This window comes from Tachysurus vachellii, chromosome 12, assembly GCF_030014155.1.
Source record: "Tachysurus vachellii isolate PV-2020 chromosome 12, HZAU_Pvac_v1, whole genome shotgun sequence".
NCBI lineage: Eukaryota > Metazoa > Chordata > Actinopteri > Siluriformes > Bagridae > Tachysurus > Tachysurus vachellii.
This window is the reverse complement of record NC_083471.1, coordinates 12,781,083-12,799,844: the sequence shown is the minus strand read 5'-3', so window position 1 is coordinate 12,799,844 and position 18,762 is coordinate 12,781,083. Positions and strand designations below refer to the sequence as shown.

Sequence of the window (18,762 nt, the reverse complement as noted above, 5' to 3'; positions counted from 1 at the left end):
TAGTTTCTGTCCATTTTACTTCAGTTGACTTTTGCATAAGACAAGGAGAGACTTGTACATCACATCATCTGCTGAATAAAACGTTTACATCAACAGAATAGGCTGATAGATGAATTACATTCTCCTGCTTTGGTAAATAAAAACCATGTAAACTTTTCCTTATCTGTTGCAGGAGGGTGGTATGGCCAGAGAATACAGTATACCAGATAGAGAACATCCATGCCTTATATATCTATTAACCTTGAGTGCCTAAGCCACCATTAACTTTAAATATGCGCTCAACATCTCTGTAGATACCCTGATCTTGTTTATAAAATCCTGGCAAAATCCAAAAGCTTTTAGCGTTCCCTACAAGTAAAGACATTCAACTCTATCAAATGCCTTTTCCTGATGAACAACCTGGACATGGAGACATCTAAAGTAGAATATCCACAATAAGGGATATTTTTGGGGAGACAGGAAGTTTGGTCTGGATGAATGACCTGGTCCATTATTTTATTCAGCCTATGAGCTTGAGCCTTTGAGAGGAGTTTGTATTTAGTACAAAGTTTTGATTTGTTACCATAGAAACATCAACATAGCAGAACAATCAGGTCAATGTGAATGTTAAGAGAAAATGTTAAGCCATTATGTCAATCTTCATCTCTTTATTTACAATTTAGGTAATACGGATATAAAGGTTAAAGGATATAAATATCCGGATATTTAAAAAAAAAAAAAAAGTCAATAAACATTTACTCTCATCCTCTTATACAGTCATCTCTCCGATGCGATCATCCATCTCCATTAGACTTTAATGCCTTTTCTAATAGGTGGCTTAAAAGAGAGCTGGATTTTATTACAAATGCCCTTAACCCATAAACATTTTGATAATTACAGTTGCCATGCTGCAAGACATTGTCGAGATTAATAATCTGTTATATATACAGCTTTGTTCTGGATTTCAGTCTCAGCTGAGCTGCAAATCATCTGCCATGAGTGAGAAATTCAGATAGAAATATGTGGTGTCCCTTATCATAAGTATATAAAGTTCAAATCAAAAACACTAGGCAGATGAATGAAACACTAGGAAAGCTGATGCAAGATTGCGGTAAGTAGCTCATTTATGTATAACTTAATGTTAAAAGGATTCTTACAGGAGTGTATCAAATGGTTCAGTATTACTAAAAGGCTGCAGTCCTTGTGTGTGTGACAGCAGAACTGTAAAAAAAAGATGCTCAGAAAAGCACAGAGTGGGAAGAAAAGCAACCAATTTGCACATCACATGAGCAAGAGAGAAAAACAAACTTTGAAGTGGAAACATGGAGTGCCGATAAAATATTTCTTATTAGTGAGTGAATGCAAATGAGATTCTTTCCAATATTGCAACATTTTCCTTTATTGCAATAAGTTAGATCCCACTGTCAAGTCACAGAAGCAACACATTTCTATTCTTTTCAACGAAATTAAACTTCCTCCTCTTCACCAGAAAGGATAAATCTATTAATCTTTTCTTGCAAGTTACTCTTGGGACAATGAGACTATAAAGAATTCAGTGGAATTTTTTTAATAACAACCCAATAGTGAGAGCTCTCAATTTACTCAGATCAAAAATTCAGGAGTTTAAATCTGAGCACTGCTAAAAAATCACAGTTGAGCCCATTAACCTCTCTGCTCCATGTACTATATCGTTCTAACATGCTAGAATATTTGAAAAAATGAATCTGAATCTGTACTGAAATGAATTGTATTGGAGTGTAAGGATTAAAACATGATGAGGAGAGCTGTTATATATAATAAGCACAATTATTTGTGCTGTTATATATAATGATCAACAGCACCTGACAAATAAAAAAGAGAATTCCAACTGGAACTGGAAAGGATAACATTGGATTGGTTGTGAGTTTGAATCCGGTGAACATGCCGATGATGTTAGTCTCACCAGGAGACTTATGCTTAGATCGCCATGAGGGCACAATAAAATATGGGAAGGCAGACAAGCAAAACGGTTGAAAGGCATACCAGAATAAGCTGTTATGTCAAATGAAGCACCATGTATCTCTTCTGGAGCCACAGCACCTGGTTCAAAGCAATGCAAATATTATGTTCTTACATCTGAATGCTCCACGAATGCTGTTTTCTTTTTTTTCTACCATACTTTAAATTTCACAACTCAGCTAACCCCATTTCGGCCTTGTGATGTTCTGCGACACATGGAACGTGACGACTCTTTCTCTTCCTCTTATTTCACGGTGCAGCTGTGTTCCAGTGGCCCAGTTTTATTAGGGTGAAATGCTGTAAAGTAGATTGTGCTGTTCTAAAAAATAATGACTTTTTTTTCTGTATATACGGCTGACAACAAAAATAACAACAGTCACATCCATATGTGTCAATAGCATCCTTAAATACCATGTATGAGCACTACTGTACATGCTTATGAATGCCGCATGGTGTACGTTCTTAGCGATTGTTTACTCTCTGTCTGATCTGTGAGCTTATGATCCTTTGGCCTTCTGATTACTTTCTGAATTACATCTAGCATCATTGTCTATGTCCCTGGCCTGGTTTTTATTGTTATTGAAATTTGGGTTGTGGATAATCTGCTTAGCGAATGGACTCTACACTATCTAACTATTAATGTTAATGGAATGTTGTGGAACGTCTGTGAGACAAAGTGAGGTCTTGTTTTTCTGTTATCATTTCCTCACCAGGCTCAGTTTTTTCCCTCTCTCTTGCACTTTTTGAGGAAAAAACATTCAGCTTGTGTAGTCATGTGACTGAGAAACCAGAAAATGCAAACTCTTCTATCCTGAAGACTCTTCTATCTCTCTCTCTCTCTCTCAAATTTCAGTAAATGTTCTGACCTTTACAAAGCAAAAATGTTACATACAGTTTTTGTAACAAAAAAATATTCTATCATAATTAAAGACTTTAATTTGTTAAACAACAGACTGATGAGCTGCTGTACTAGAAAAACAATGCGCAGCTTCTGAGAATTAGAGAATTCATCTGTGCTTTGGTTAAAATAGGAGTAAATGACGCAATAAAAGCTAGAAGTGTGAACTCCGTAAAAAGCCAATAAGATTTCTGCCATGACACAAGGCTTTCTGGTTTCTCTGTAACATGTTTAGTCTTCAAGAGAGAGGAAAATCTGTTCATAGATATGTGTTGTAGACTGATTGGCATCTCTAAATAGACTATAGTGTCTGAATGGATGTATAAATGTGTGGGAGATTTGGATCTTCACTGGGTTCACGACCTTGGAAAGGCACCAGACTCCATGCAACCCTGTGTAGGTGTAGGATAAGCGGTGCAAAAAAATACAGATATATTGATATTTTGCAATGTAATATGTAGTAATATACAAGTCTGCTGCAAATGTGTGTTTTATCATGCATTTCATAAAAAGATAATACAGCTCTACAAGTTTACTCACCAGAAAATGAGATGCAGTTGATTGCAGATTGGTGTTATTGAAGTGAATTACTGACGGACCACAGGGAGGCAGAGTGGAGGCGGTAAACTCTGAGCTAATTCTATTATATTTTGAAATATTTTTTAAAATGTAGCCATAGAAAGACGGCGAAAGGAGAAGGGCATGATGACAAATGAGCTTGCCGTCTGCAATTTCATTGTGTGTATTATTCAAACTCATGGATAATGAATAAGACGCATTAAGATCCTATATCCAACATTTTCATCGACTGAATATGAGACTACGTGGCCTTTCTTCTGCTTGTTGATAAATCTGACATTCCTGTGAGAACATTGGGCATTGTTTTTTCTTTTTCCTTCTTTTGCAAAATCACTTCATAGTGGTTCATGAAGTGAATAAGGAATCGTTGAGTCAATCAATCCTAAACTTTGGGATTAGGCTATGTGAAAAAAAAAATCTGTAAGCAATGAGTTAATATTAAAGCTAATGGTGGAGCCATCCCTCCTTTTTTTTTTTTTTTTTTTTTAAATCGGAGGTAAACTGTAGATGACATCTCACATATGGCTGGGGAGAGCCATTGGCAAGTGACTAAAAGGTTTACCATCCAAAGCCATCTGTTCTTAATGCTTAAACCTTATTGAGGTTCACCTTAATGAGAAGAGATGAGCACAATTCCCTGTTCCTTTTTTTTTTGCTTCTCTCTAATGTTCTGCAACAGTTGCACTCATTGATTTAGAAGAGCCAGTCTGGCTTAATTAAAACTAAATAGAATTTGAATAAATCTTGATGACAGTGTTCCAATGAGTGCATAAAGTAAAAGAGAAAGTGCTGCTTTAAATTAAAAATGAAATGATGTAGAATTAAGCAGAGAATCATAAAAGCTCTAGGTAAATTTTAACCCCACTCTTAACAAATGCTATAAGAAATAAAACAAGGCATCAACCAAAGAGCTCTGCAAGGCAAAGTCTGAGCGATCAGGTACTTTTAACTCCTTTCATTGAAGCATGTGTTCAAAAGACATGGTGATGGATTTGATCTAAAATGGATCATAACAAACCTTGTACACAAACCTGTGTACAACATGTTACAGCTGGAGTTTGAGTCCCAATTTGTTGCCATGTATACGAGCATAACAATGTGCTCGCTATCTGTTTATTCTTTAAATAAATGGAAAAAATAACAGAAAATGAGGATCATGACACTATAATGAAATCATAGGATTTTTATTATTGAGCTGAGGTATAATACAGTATGTAGTTAAAACATCTAATATTAGGAGTTAATGCACACTGGCTCATCAAGTTATTTTTACTTCAGTTACTGTACTACAAAGTCACCAGAAAAGAGAAATTCCATAATGGCGCAGATCTTCAGAACTCCCACTGAGAACAGCAATACTATGAAGTAAGCTACAATGGAAGTGAAGAGACAGTATGATAAGCTTATTAGCAGTTTGCACAAGTTACTATAGATCTGACAGAGTACTTGAAGACGTCAGACATGCATGACCTCTAGATTTATGATGAACATTATGTAGCAAATTTTATTTCATAATACACTAATTAAATCTCTTGGTCTAGGAGAGTACATTAGCTACAACTCTCCCAATCATATTAGAATAAATCTTTTTGAGAAGACCTCACCACCTCTGGGACAGAGCCAGATGTGAATTATTGCTTTTTTAAACTCTAGAAATAGGCCCATCTGTGCACAGCAATCTGGTTCAAAACATAACAATCTGTTCACACGCTACACTGTACACTATGTATTCCTATAATAAGCTCCAAGATTATTTCATAAAAGCACAGAGAGACTTCTGATCTCAAAGCTCATTAATTAAGTCGGTGAAAATGCCAGCGGAATAAATGAGCGTTCATAAACAATGGCAGAAGATTAAGGCAAGACATTGAGGGCATCAAGGTGTAGACAGACTGTTAATGTTATTAATTTAGTGCTTGGATGTATATAGCTCCAGTAAAAAAAAAGCTGAAACAGGCTAGAAAACAACACAACAGAGAAACTTCAGGCTACACACAGCTCAATAACCAACATGAAACAGGTGAGCACAGTTGGAAAACAAACCAATAACTACCCAATAGCATTACAATTTCTCTTCACTGGAGCTAAGAGGCCCAAACACTGTTGATCACTGTGCATGATGCAAGCTCCATGAAGACATGGTGTGTTAAGCCTGCATCAGATACCTCCTCCACCAAACGTTATTGGTAGAACCATGAATTCTGGTGGGTAGCTTTCTCCTGGCATCCTCCAAACCAAGATTCATCCATTCAAGTAGAACACATTTGTACTCCAGTGGAAGACTCCACTATACACTTCACACCAATTGTATGATTTTAAGCTTGTGTGTAGCTCCTCAAATCTAATCTAACAAATCTCATGAGGCACAGTTCTTGGTCTCTTTTTGCTTCTAGATGCTTTCATTTCCATTTTCCAATAACAGCACTTACAGCTGACTAGGGCAGATGTAGAAGGAAAGAAATTTTATAAACTGACTGAATTTTTTACACTGAAAATGGGTTTGGGGTGTTGAATACTTGAATACTTCTGGACCTTCAGTATATTGTATGTCTACATTAAAAAAGAAGTACGTTTGCCTTGACTAACAAATAAGATCCTGAATAAACAGAAATGATGTTAGGAATTTTTCCCTCTGTTTTCTGCCTAGTTGGCGACACGTTCAAATTCCAATCCTATAAAGCCATGAATCTTCTCTTTGTTATCGCTAGCTGTATCTATCTGTATAATGTCCAGCATGAGGCTGCAGCCACTGCCAACCTCGTTCTGGCAATTAAGCCTGTTCCAGAGAAGCTGGCACAAACACTGCTCTTTCCGTTAAACACGGTAAAAGAAAGGAAAGAGAGCCATGTTCACTTTTCTCCCCAGACACCCAAAAATGAGAGAGAGGAGTGAGGCAGCAATTACCAAGTCCATGTTGGGTCATGACTGTGTTAAAGCAACTAACGAAAGATATGTGACTTTGCTGTTCATGCACTTACTGAGCTCATTAACCTTTTTCTTAAAACTACAAAATAATTTTCTTTTCTAAAATTGCACTAGTTTATCACACTCCATGTTTGTTTATGAGTATTTGTAAGTAATGAAACATAACATGTTTGGTTATAGAAAATTAGTCAACATATTATGATAAATTAGATGTGACACATTGTGATGCAAAGCAGAGTTAATTATTTTATAACAGCACATCCTTGCTTTATTCCTTTTACTATGCAGTATTCTGATGATTATTTTCATAGGTACATGTATGGCATTGTAAAATGTTGAAAATGTGTGGTGTTTGGATAGATTTACACACGTATATGCACAGAGAGCATTTTTCCACAATGGCAAATAATTTCTTAATGAACAAACTTATCTGGCAACAGAATACAATTTCAATTTCAAGCTTGAATATATGGAAATCCATATAGGATTAATAATCCTAAATAGATTTAAAAACTAAACTAATGAAGAAATTCAGGTTATTTATATTAGGTTATATTATTTATATTAGGTTATATAATTGCTAAGATTTGCTGATATTGTTGCAGTGTGTGAAAGCAGGTAAAAAACTGTACCTTCATCAAAAAAAAAAAAGAACAGCTGTGTCTAAAAGTTTTGTTCACTCTTTCTTTTCCTACCCAAAGATTTTAGCTTTTACTTTGGATTTCACACAAAAGTGTAGTGCAAAAGAGTGGAATGAATACTGAGTATTATTTATTTTTATTATTATTTAAACTTAAGTCATGCCTTGGCTCAGTTTCTTGAATTCTTGATTTTTTTATTCAGAGACCTTTTCAGGGTTTTTTTATCATTTGATTTATGATGTCAAAGTGTATCAAAGTGAAACTAAAGAGTTAAACTGGTATTTATAAATAAAAAAAAAAAAAAAAAAAAAACAAAATTTATATATATATATATATATATATATATATATATATATATATATATATATATATATATATATATATATATATATGATTATAAAATGCTTATATATATATATAATCATATATTTTCTCACCAATCAGATGGATCCCCAAACTTGGGAAAATATTATGATTAACTTTGTATTTTAAAATAAAGTAAATTATAAAGCAATAGAATTAAATTGGGTCAACGGTAAAATCAGTGTAAAGTCATAAACAGAGAAAGTGCTATTTATGTGAAAAATTATGTGACTCTACCTCTGCCCTCCTCTGGTTCTTTCTCTCTGCTTCTTGCTTTGGTCCAGGTGAGCCCTAACCTTCGTGTGGTTCGAACGTCACTAAATGCCCTCCTGACGATGCCCAAGCCTTCAGTGGACGTAGCCATACCCCCCCCAACTGAGGCTAATGGGCCACGTCCACCGCTGGAACCCGAATCTCCTGCGAAGCCTGGGTGGAGGAAGAGGAGACTGCCGGCTGTGAGGTAGAGGAGGATGAAGGAGAAGAAGCGCACAGGTTTGCGGCGGAAATAGCGCTGGATCTTCAGCAAGGGCCGTGCCATGGCCTCCAGACTCACGAACAGACATGAAAAAGTTCTAGAGGCCGTTCTTTCTCTAAAAATAGCCGTTCTGTCCACAGCCCTGAGGACTGATTCTGCTGTGAGAGGACATTGAAGGCTTTAAGCCAGCGAAGTGCTAAAGAACAAAAAGTCAACTCCAGTACTTTTTCTCCACCATTGTGTGGGTGTGTGTGGACGCCATGTTGTGAAAGACGAGACGAAAGGCGATAGCGCTTTCCCTGACGCTATCTTTCTCTCAAGGTCTCTTTCCCACCGAGCCAGCTGTCAATCAAGCCTGTGTCAGACTAAAAAAACAGAGGAAAGAAAAAAAAGGGAGTAAGTAAGCACAGTCAAGTGCTCTAGATTGCATTTGTTCAGTCACTTTGCCAAAGGCAGTTAATTCAGATTCCTTTTCACAGAGAGATATCTGATTTTCTCTGGGTAATCTAAGGGTGCAAGTAAAGCCCAGATTTTTTTTTCTCAAGCTCTTCTTTCTTTTAGGGCAACATGAAACTTTAGCACATTTTTCAGACTCAAATCTAGAACAATCCACATGTCTATCATGTCCCAGATGATTACATTAGCAAGCTGAGATGTAATGCTTTTTCTCTTGATGTTATCACCCCAGTGACCAAGTAGGAAGTGTCGTGAGGAGTTAATGTCAATTTTATTTGGACCTCAAATGTAGTAGCTATGGAAATTCCTGAATTTACAGGAAACGTCAAAGGCGTGTCTCAGTGAAGTGAGATTCTGACCTCAGACCTTTTGCATGATATTTAACTGAGTAAAATAAAGTCCATGTTTTACATTTGACAGCAAAGGGTTAGAAAAATATACTTCTTGTTTGCCATATCAGTCCACATTTTCCATACCTGAATTTTTTTAGTCTTAAAGGAAAGCGCCTGTGTTTAATTCAACTCAAGAGAAATCCTACCTACCTTTAAATCCTTTTAACCATCCTTTGGGCAAAATAATGCAGTTGTGTTTTTAATGATGTGACAAAATGTTTAGTTTTCAACAAGTGAAAGAACAGATTTGGAATCCCAGTGTACTCGGTTCTTTCTCTCCCTTTATTTTAAACCACTCCTATATGGATCAAAAATCATGACTGATGTCAGAGAGAGAGAGAGAGAGAGAGAGAGAGAGAGAGAGAGAGAGAGAGAGAGAGAGAGCCAAAAGAAACCCTAAGGGAAATGGACTCACTTGATTTCACTTAATTAATCACACAGTCGTTTGCTAATTAAAATCAGTTGCACATCACTGCATCACAAGATCTCAGTACATGATTTACTTTTTCAGCTTTCTGATATACTCGATCTATCCATTTCTTAATTCTAAACATTTTAAACTTTTGTAAAAATCATTTTTCATTTTAAACTTTTGTGACTCTGTAGCTCTGTATTTATAAAATGTACAATACACTTTGCTGAAGGCACTTTAACATGACCTTTTTTATGTCTAAAATGAACACACTTGAGTTGATGTATTTCATATGTATTTCACACAACTTAGGCTTGTCTGTGTTGTACATCTTTTGTTGGATATGGATGGATGGATGGATGGTTTTAAGAGAAGATGAAGCTCGCTCTCCCCTTCTCTCAAAGGCTGCAGTGTGTATGGAGGTTGTAAACACACACACACACACATGCACACACACACACGCGCTCACACACACACAGTGGCTCTTGGAGAATGTTTAAACTACTTAGAGTCTGTTGCTACAAGGACAGTGGAATTTTCCATAACCAAAACTTCTCTATTCTCTATTTAGCTATTAATGGTGGATTATTTTGATCATTTTGAGCAGCATTATTATTATTACTATTATTATTATTATTATTATTATTAATAATAATAATAATAATAATACACTAGTAAATATACACTAGTACAGCCTTTACACTATACCACTATACCTAAATCTTTCATTTCATTTCATTGTGTGGTGAAAAAAGTACCTTTTTTAATTTGTGGCAAGAAAATAAAATTAAAAGTTTGATTTAAATAAAAATGCCCTTATTTATTGTTTATTTATTTAATATTATTTTTTGAGTTGAGTTTTGTAAATGTGTTGTTCTCATCTGCCATGTGAACCTTTACTTTCACGCTCACATTCAGAATCACATGCACAAATATGAGCGTACCATTTAAATTCAGAGTAAAAACAATAAGTAAAACTGTACGAGCATAATTATTCAATGCAGCATAGCTGGGTTCTAGCAGCTTCTTTAGCAACGTTTCTAGCAGCATGATGAAGTCTAAAACGGCTATGTATTTTCTAGCCTCCATGACGCAAGTGTGGTACAGTAGTTAGTCTCATTAAAGGTGGTACAGTAATCATGAGCACCAAGGTGGGATGAGCAGTATCAGACCAGGTGTTTCTAAATAATCGCTGCTAGCACCTGGGAAATGTGTCTATCCTTTCAAGGATATATTAATCCCTTGTTCATTTTTTCTATTATCTTATTTTATTAGCAACACACAAAATTTGCATTATTAGTTATTTCCCTATTCAATTAAATGCTGGGGTGAATCATGAGACAGTTACTTAGGTACAAATCTACAGTAACTCCATCTCCATAACTATACTGTTTTTGTAGAAGTTAAAATCTTTATATGTACTGTATGTTGAACATCTACAAACGTGAGAAATTAGAGCATCGGGATAAACCAAAATCTTCACTAGAATCCTATGCATTTCAGGAAAGTTCATTCTCAGCACCAAATATATAACTCTGTCTAACACCAAGATAAAACTAGATTTTTGTTTTCCTTTTCCTATGCATTGTATTAAATGACAAGCAAATCATTTAGTAATAAATCTTGTTTTGCACAATGAAAGGAAAAGTGGGTCAGTGTGTCTGATAAACAAAAGAAGTGCGTCAAAACAATATTGAGTCACATGGGGTCAGAACAAAGGATATAAATGCAAGGTTGGATTCCAATCTTTTTTACAGAAAGACTAAGAATTTCAAGATAAGTCTATAAAGCATGGGAGTTCACTGTATGCTATTTAAGAATAATGTACCCAACCCAATCAGCCATAACATCATAATCACTGAAAGGTGACGTGAATAGCATTAATTATTTTGTTACAGTGGTACCTGTTAAGACGTGGGACAATTAGGCAGCAAACTGTTTGCAAGTGTTTGGAACAGGTACAATGGGCAAATGTAAGGATCTTAGCATCTGAGCCAAAACATCTTAAACAGCATGGCCTTGTGTGGTGTTCCTGGTATGTAGTGTTTATATAGGGAAAAAGTCCTCCAAGAAAGATATACACTATCTAGTATATCCATCCATCTATTCTCGACATATCCTACCGGGTCACAGGAAACCTGTAGCCTATGCCAGGAGCCACAGGGCATAATGCAGGGTTCACCATGGACAGGATGACAGTCTATCACAGGACACAATCGCACACACACTCACACACTATGGACAATTTAAAGAAGACAAAAGTCTACACACTTTTGCCTTTGAACTGGGGGAGGAAACTAGAGTACCTCCAGGAAACCACCAAGGCACAGGAAAACATGTGAACATACACACACAGCAGAGGCAGAATAAAACCCCAGACATTAAAGGTGTGACCAAACATGCTAACCACCAAGCAAAGATATATAAATTGCTAACTAACCCAGACTGTGTTCACACGTGGTATAGTCTGTGTTCTCTTGATATTTTGACATTCAAAAACATTTTTAAACCTGACAAAATGCTCTCAGTCTCCAGTATAAAAAGCACAGAAACAGTGTGCTATGCTAACTAAGCAGCCTGGACATTAATCTACAAAAAGCACTAAAATAATTGTAAGATTATTTTATATATGTATACGGTAATAGAAATGAACAACAATGACTCACAAAAACAAGGAGAACAAGACAGGCATATATAAGGCAATCAAGGTAAACAAGGAACAGGTGAAATGGTGGGAACGTAGGACAGGTAAGGGCATAGCACCATCAACAAGAAACCACCTGCCATTCCCCCTCTGGTAATCTTGAAAGAAACAGTTCAAGTTCTTGACAGTTATAATAACAATAAAAATAAAGCAAACTTTCTGATATGTGAAATATGTGAGTTTGAACAAAAAGATCATCTCCCACGGTAAATCATGTAGCTAATACATTGCACATGTGTGTTGTTTTTCAATTTGACTCAATTCAGTAAAAGCTTTCCTTCAGCTGTTAGTGCAGTAACACAGGACATTTTATACCCATGGTTTCCTGAAAAGGCTTCAATAATGGGTTCAATAATCTGACTGCACATACGTCGAGGGACATCACACTTGAATTACCATACTGTCGCTTGACTCCACAAGGTGCACTGCCCCTTTCCATTCAACAAATTCTTGCTACAATCCCAGTTTTATTTTGAGAGCATGCTGGACACCAAGCTCATAAAGAAGAAGTAGCTGAGGTTCATGTTGTTCCAACTCGCTTTCCAAGCTCCTGATCACTATGGGAACACTAATCCTAGGTAGCACAGCCAAATTTGTGTGCCTACTGAGTGTGGTGTTTGAGTGGGTAAATTTAAACCTGATTTAGAATTTTTTTTGGGGGGGAGAGCTAGCCTGTTTTCAAGTTACTTACACAGAGTAGACGACTGGAGACAGAAGAGGAAGAGGAAAAGGAAGGAAGCTCTACTACAGGCTGACAGTATGCCTGGTGTCTACTCCCGGCTCCTCTGGAGTCAACACGATGGACCGTGTTTTGTGACCTTGAATCCTGCTTGGACATTTTACCAAAAGAGGCCAGACTGCTGGAAGAAATATTGGTTTATGTCCTGTCGCCACCCATGTCCCATCATTGGTTGCCTTGATTACATGTGCGTCTTAAATACTTGCAACTGTTTTAAGTTTGCCCTTTGAGTTAATCCCTTGTGTTTGTCTGCTAAAAAGTATTGTTCAGTTGTTACCTGTTACCTGTTTTCTTGTTTTGGCACTTTCCCAGTTTACTCTGTTGGTAGGTCTCCAGACCAAATCTACTTTCGAATTTGAAATGGCCTGCTGTTTTGGATTTGTCTGCCTTGCCAACTATTAATTGCATCTGTGTCCGTCTACATGTACATTCCTCACAATCTGACTTTTTTAAAAAATGATATCATCACTGTGCTGCAGTAAAATAAGAACATAATGTTTGACTGAGTAGTGAAGTGTGATGCAATATTTCAATCAATTAACAGTGCTAGACCACCACTTCTCTCTCTCTCTGTCTCTCTTTCTGCAGAGCGTTCTCTTACTTCCAGGTTCTGTTCAGCAGGTTAGATATCATATCAGATTGAATCAAATAAACTCTAAGCACATTGATGTTTACATTAGATTTCACTGCCCCAGCAGCTTCTAACCATGTGTGTGTGGGTGTGTGTGTGTGGGTGTGTGTGTAAGCCTGTGCATGTGTCTTTGCTGCCAGTAAATTTAGCTCATAGCCTACATTTCCTGATCTAATCTTTTCCACTCCACTCTGCTTTCCTGAATATTCTCTATTACATTAACTACATTAAAATAGTTTCCCTCTTTATCCATGTACCAAAAATAAATCGGTGTTGCATTTTTCCTATAATGTAGCACACTCTTTTAAGCATGCTTACTCATTTAAAACAAAAAAAGGTCCAGCATTTAAATGTGTCAGATGGAGCCCACATTAGTTGTAATGATGACTGTAATGATGAACTGACTAAAATCTTTGTTGCAGCATTTCTCATTTTTAACCTTTTGGACATACCCTTATTATTCTCAGCAAAACTCACTTATTATAACAAACTAACTATAAGAAAACATCCTTTATTGGCACATGTGCTGCACAAATATAGTAAGAATATTTCCTTCACACACCCATATGGTTCAAAAGCTGGGGTCAAAGCACAGGGTCTATGACCCATCACCCATGGAGCAGTTGAGGGATCATGCCCATGTTCAAAACCATTAGAACTGAGTCACCACTTCATTCTCTACAGGAGAATCCAGTCACATCCCTCAGAGGCCACTCTGATGCACTTTCATGTCATCTCAAGATTGAACATGCTCTTCGCAGTTGCCACCAGACCTCAGCGACAGATCAAAAATGCAGCTGTGTTCCATGTTTTCAATGTCCCATGGTTCTTCCTCTTCACCCCATCCCTGTGCTTTCTTCTCTTCTTAAAACACAGATGCTGGCACGAATCTGGTGTAATGAATCTATCCTTACTGTCCAAAAATGCCTGAATCAATAACTATTGCTGCAAGCACTGAAGTTATTTTAGAAAAAAATATCTTAAGTAAACACCTTCTACTCTAACTTCTCTCAAGCAGGGTGTAGATTAAAGTTGTGCCCCAGGACATTTAGACTACAAAGCATTTCAGCGCAATAATAAACATCTCCAAGAACATTAAACTCAAAATAACACACTAAACCCCCAGGTTACTCATCAGTGCTCTGAACTGATTTGTACCTACAGAGTACCTACAAACTAATAGGAAAGGTATTATTTTTATCAGGATTTGACACTAATGGAATGCTAGTCCAATGGCACCTTATATTATTATATCATATATTCATCCAGGGGGAATTTACTCACCAGTCCAAACTGACTGAAAACTGGAAAATGTGTAGAAACCCACTGCTATCCCCATGGTGGTGATTAATGTACAAAATTTGTCTGGTAACTTCCAAAAATGACTTTCTTGAACCTCATGTACACAAGTACATGTTTATTTCTTCCTTTTTCATACCTTAATAAATATTATTGGATGGAACTTATTAGTCAGACTATCTTTTACTATATATACTCTAATGATTTATTAAATGGGTTCCCTTTTGTGTGTCTGGTTCCTCTCAGCTTCTTTGTCACTTTAGTCTGCCTTCATTTGCCATTTTCATTTCTGGTTTGCTTGTTAGTTATCAAAAGCCATATTTCCAGATATGATCTAGTGGCCTTCTGGCTCTCTGCTGCTAAACAAAAATGGGCTGCATGCTAAATGATATTTGGACGGGTAAGGGAAAGGGCAGGAAGCTTTTACAGATGATGGATGACCAGCTCTAACAAAACTACATTTAAATAATGGACAGCAGAGTGAGCAGATGGGCATTTATACAAGCAGTCAATGATAGCTTGGCACTCAAGCATTTTAGCACCTGAAAGTACCAGCTGAGAAAACTGTTCAGCTCTAATTCTGGACTGAACTCACTTACTAAGAAGTGAATACAATTGAAAGAAATCTAAGCTGTAATATTACATTCATGTTGCATAACTGAATGATCTGCTTCGCTGAATTTGCAGATGTATACGGATAAAAAAGATGCGCTGTTTCTTTAGTGCATTGCACTCATGCCTTAATTATTTTTGGCCGAAATTTGACAGTCCTGAAATTAGCACTGAAATGAGTTAGTCCAGGCCGGAAACCAGATGATTATCTGCTAGAACGCTACCGTTCAGAGGCTTAGCAACATTGAGATGAAATTTTTAAAAACATGAAAACTTATGTAGCTTCTAGATTTAACTTGATCTCATGAAAGTAATTTTTATGAATTTACATAAACCAACTTGTTATTGGTTTAACTTGGTATAACTTATAATTTACAGATGTTTTAGGTAAAGGTTTCTGATTAAAAATCAAAGCCACACACACACACACACACACACACACACACATTGTGCATTTGTGTCAAATAAATAATACTAATAATACAACAGATAAAAAGCATCATATTTTCCTTGTCTAAAAGTAGAGGAAGAAGAAGAAGACGGCTTTGAATGGGTAAAGGGTCCAACTAGTGCAGCCAAAGAAGGAAAAATGTGGAGAGAGAGAATATGTGACAGATGGCAAGCAAACTAAATAAAATGAAGGAAAAAATAATGACAGGAAGACATCTCACGAAATAAAAATCAAACATGAGAATGATTTAATAGATTTCAATTTAAAAGGCAATTGAAATGTTGAACCATTTGTCATTTTTCATTCAAAACTACTTTAAAGAAAAAAGTTTTTTTAGGGGGTAACCTACTGAAAAGCCGGTTTAAATGTCCACCAAAACAGTAAGAACCTCTGACAGGTTGGAGGAAGGATTGCAGATAGGCACGTTACACCGACTTTAGCACAACTGCTGTGCTAACAGCACGTTCTTGATCCTGTCAGTGCAATATAATGATGATCAAGATACACAACATAAATGTAATGTTAAAGGTCACCTCTTCTGCCGTCTGTGCTGTATCAGAGATTTTAGCCAAACTAAGTAATGAGTAAGTAATGAGTCTTGTGTACTATTCCACTGTGAAAGTAACCCTGAGGTAAATCCTTTCATCTGGTTTTCCCCAAGCGGATGATTCTTTTTTGACTTTCCCACAATGTCTATGATGCAGGTTTGAACATTTAATATTAGTTCAAAATTCTTTAAGAAAAACAATCTGGAAATGTCCATCCTAATGATCAAAACACCCCACATGAACTGTACTCCACCTGCTATGGGGTTGCCACACATTATACATTATGCATATATAATGTTGCATACACTGCCACAAATTATACACACACACACACACATATATATATTATATATATATATATATATATATATATATATATATATATATATATATATATATATATATATATATATATATGTGTGTGTGTGTGTGTGTGTGTGTGTGTGTGTGTGTGTGCACAAACTACACAAATATGTATATTTCATACTATTTTTATTATCAGTTATGGATTATTAAAGTGTTATCTGAGACTTTTTTTGGTAAATTGATGGAAGGAAAATCAATATCGCACAAAGCTGCTCTCTGCTGTGACTGACCAGAGAGCCCAATCGTAAGTTTCTATTGATTCACAAAACTCTAGCTTGTAAAAGAGCAATAGACTATGGCTACACCACAGATACTGGAAGCAAAATTTATGCAAATCAAAAGGCAACAAAGCCATTAAAACTGTTAGATGAATTACCAACAAAAGCAAAGCCTCCACCCACACAGCAACACTACTGAATTTGAGACAAATTCAATAACTCTGAAAGCTTAGCAAAGGGATCAGCCACGAGTATCCCTTTGTAATCTGTGTAATACTCCACAGTCCATTAAGTGCCCATGCTTTTATTCAGTCCAGAGAGAGAAACTGAAATGGAGGGAAAAAGAGGAACGGTGAGGTATATTAAAAGAAAAAAAATTAAAAGACTTTTAGTTATCTATTAATCCATATAGCCTTATATACCATAGACTGCCAACGATTTCCGAGGACTAAGTAATCAGGATTTCCACTGGATTTAGCAGCCAGTTTCAGAAACCATAATAATAAAAATAATAATAAATGTAATTGGGGTACTAATATAATGCAATTCAAAAGTCTAGGCTATCATGTAGATGTCCAGATTTCTGGAAATTTCTAATTCCAATACAATAACTCAGCACTCTTGAATTTGTCACAGCTTGAAATATTTTAAAATTACCACAGATTTTTTACAGCTATGGACCGAGACGTGTACTTTACATACAACTTGTTTAACATGTTTAACTTGTTTAACTTCAACTTGTTTAACATGTATAATGCTTGACATAGTGAAATTTTATCTAAAGCAATCTTTATCTATGGAAGGATTCTCCAGTATCTGAGCTGTGTTATTTTTCAGAAATCTTTAGGATAGAAAGCTTTGCATTTTTTTATTTGCTGACATTTCCCAACATTAAGTGTAACTATAAACATATAAATGGTATGATGTGCTGCACTTTAATACCTTTTTTAAACATTAAGTTGTTATTTTTCAAAATGTGACCAACTACTGGGGAACAAATCACATTAGAAGGTGGTGATGTATGAAAATAAACTCCAGGGGTTTGTAGCCTTATTTCATGGTGAAGTTTAGACTTGAGAATTAAAAGGTTAGACTCTTGAAATGCCAGAATCAAAACTAACCAACTTTGTTATGTAGCTGCATCTGAGTACATAAATCCAAGCAAGCTAAAGTATTTAAAGGTGCCCTGCCACACGTATTTCATTACTTTTGTGGTAATGTCTGAAGTTTACCATGGACTCTGTAACATTTTTTTGTGGAAAAAATGCCTTGGTTACCTTGTTTCAAGCCATTCTAGTGTGGTATAGAAATATCCTTTACTAGATTCTTCACAAGCCCGTTGACGTTCAGCCATCCTTGCTGTATAGGAAACTCACTGAGCTACACTAATTCTGGGGGCGCGGTCTCAAGTGGGAGAGCTCATGAATAGTAATGAAATCAATCATTACGACATCAGACTGACCAGCTTTTCCAACTGACCTGATTTCTCCCCTTATTTCTTTTAAGTGGCTAGAACTGTCCGGGGAGGTAACAGTTCGTTTTCAAATTCACGACACAACACAAACACATATGTACCTAACACATATCAAAAAATACAAGTAAAAACGGTTTTGTGTGGAAGGGCACCTTTAAGCACATCAAAAACTATAAATAGAAAGCATTACATATCCAATATAATTCAGACAAAACGGTTTAAATCATCCAGTTCTGATTTGCAATTAATATTACAAATATTCACTCAAAATCTTTTAATGTAAGACAACTGATCTTTAGAGTCTCACTGACATTTTCATATTTTTACTTTTTCACCATCATTAGATGAACAATGGCTTGACAGGAGGATGTTTATCAATACTAAAATTACTCTTAAAGTATCACAAACCAATGTAATTCTGTTCTGTTATCTGTAACATCAAAGGGATTCAACTCGTCAATGCCTCAAGTATCGTTCAGATCATTCAAGGGCAAGAAAACAGATCCATAACCAAAATGATGTCAGGAATAAAAAAAGACAGAAACTTCACTGGCTCTCAATTTGGACTGATTATCATCCATGACCAATGAATAGAGACCAAT

General features: G+C 36.1%; 1 protein-coding gene across 2 annotated transcripts in view; it reads right to left on the bottom strand.

Moving 5' to 3' along the window:
• wscd2 (WSC domain containing 2) overlaps positions 1-18,762 on the bottom strand; it is a 55,660-nt gene that overhangs the window by 17,802 nt on the left and 19,096 nt on the right. The window contains exons 1-2 of one of the 2 annotated variants that reach the window (XM_060884220.1): positions 8,857-8,944; positions 7,621-8,223 (exon numbers count right to left, since the gene is read on the bottom strand). In XM_060884220.1, coding sequence (XP_060740203.1) covers positions 7,621-7,921 — 301 coding nt within the window. In that variant the 5' untranslated portion in view covers positions 7,922-8,223; positions 8,857-8,944. Of the gene's footprint in view, positions 1-7,620; positions 8,224-8,856; positions 8,945-18,762 lie in introns of those variants that run through there. The other variant, XM_060884219.1, reaches the window with a different exon arrangement.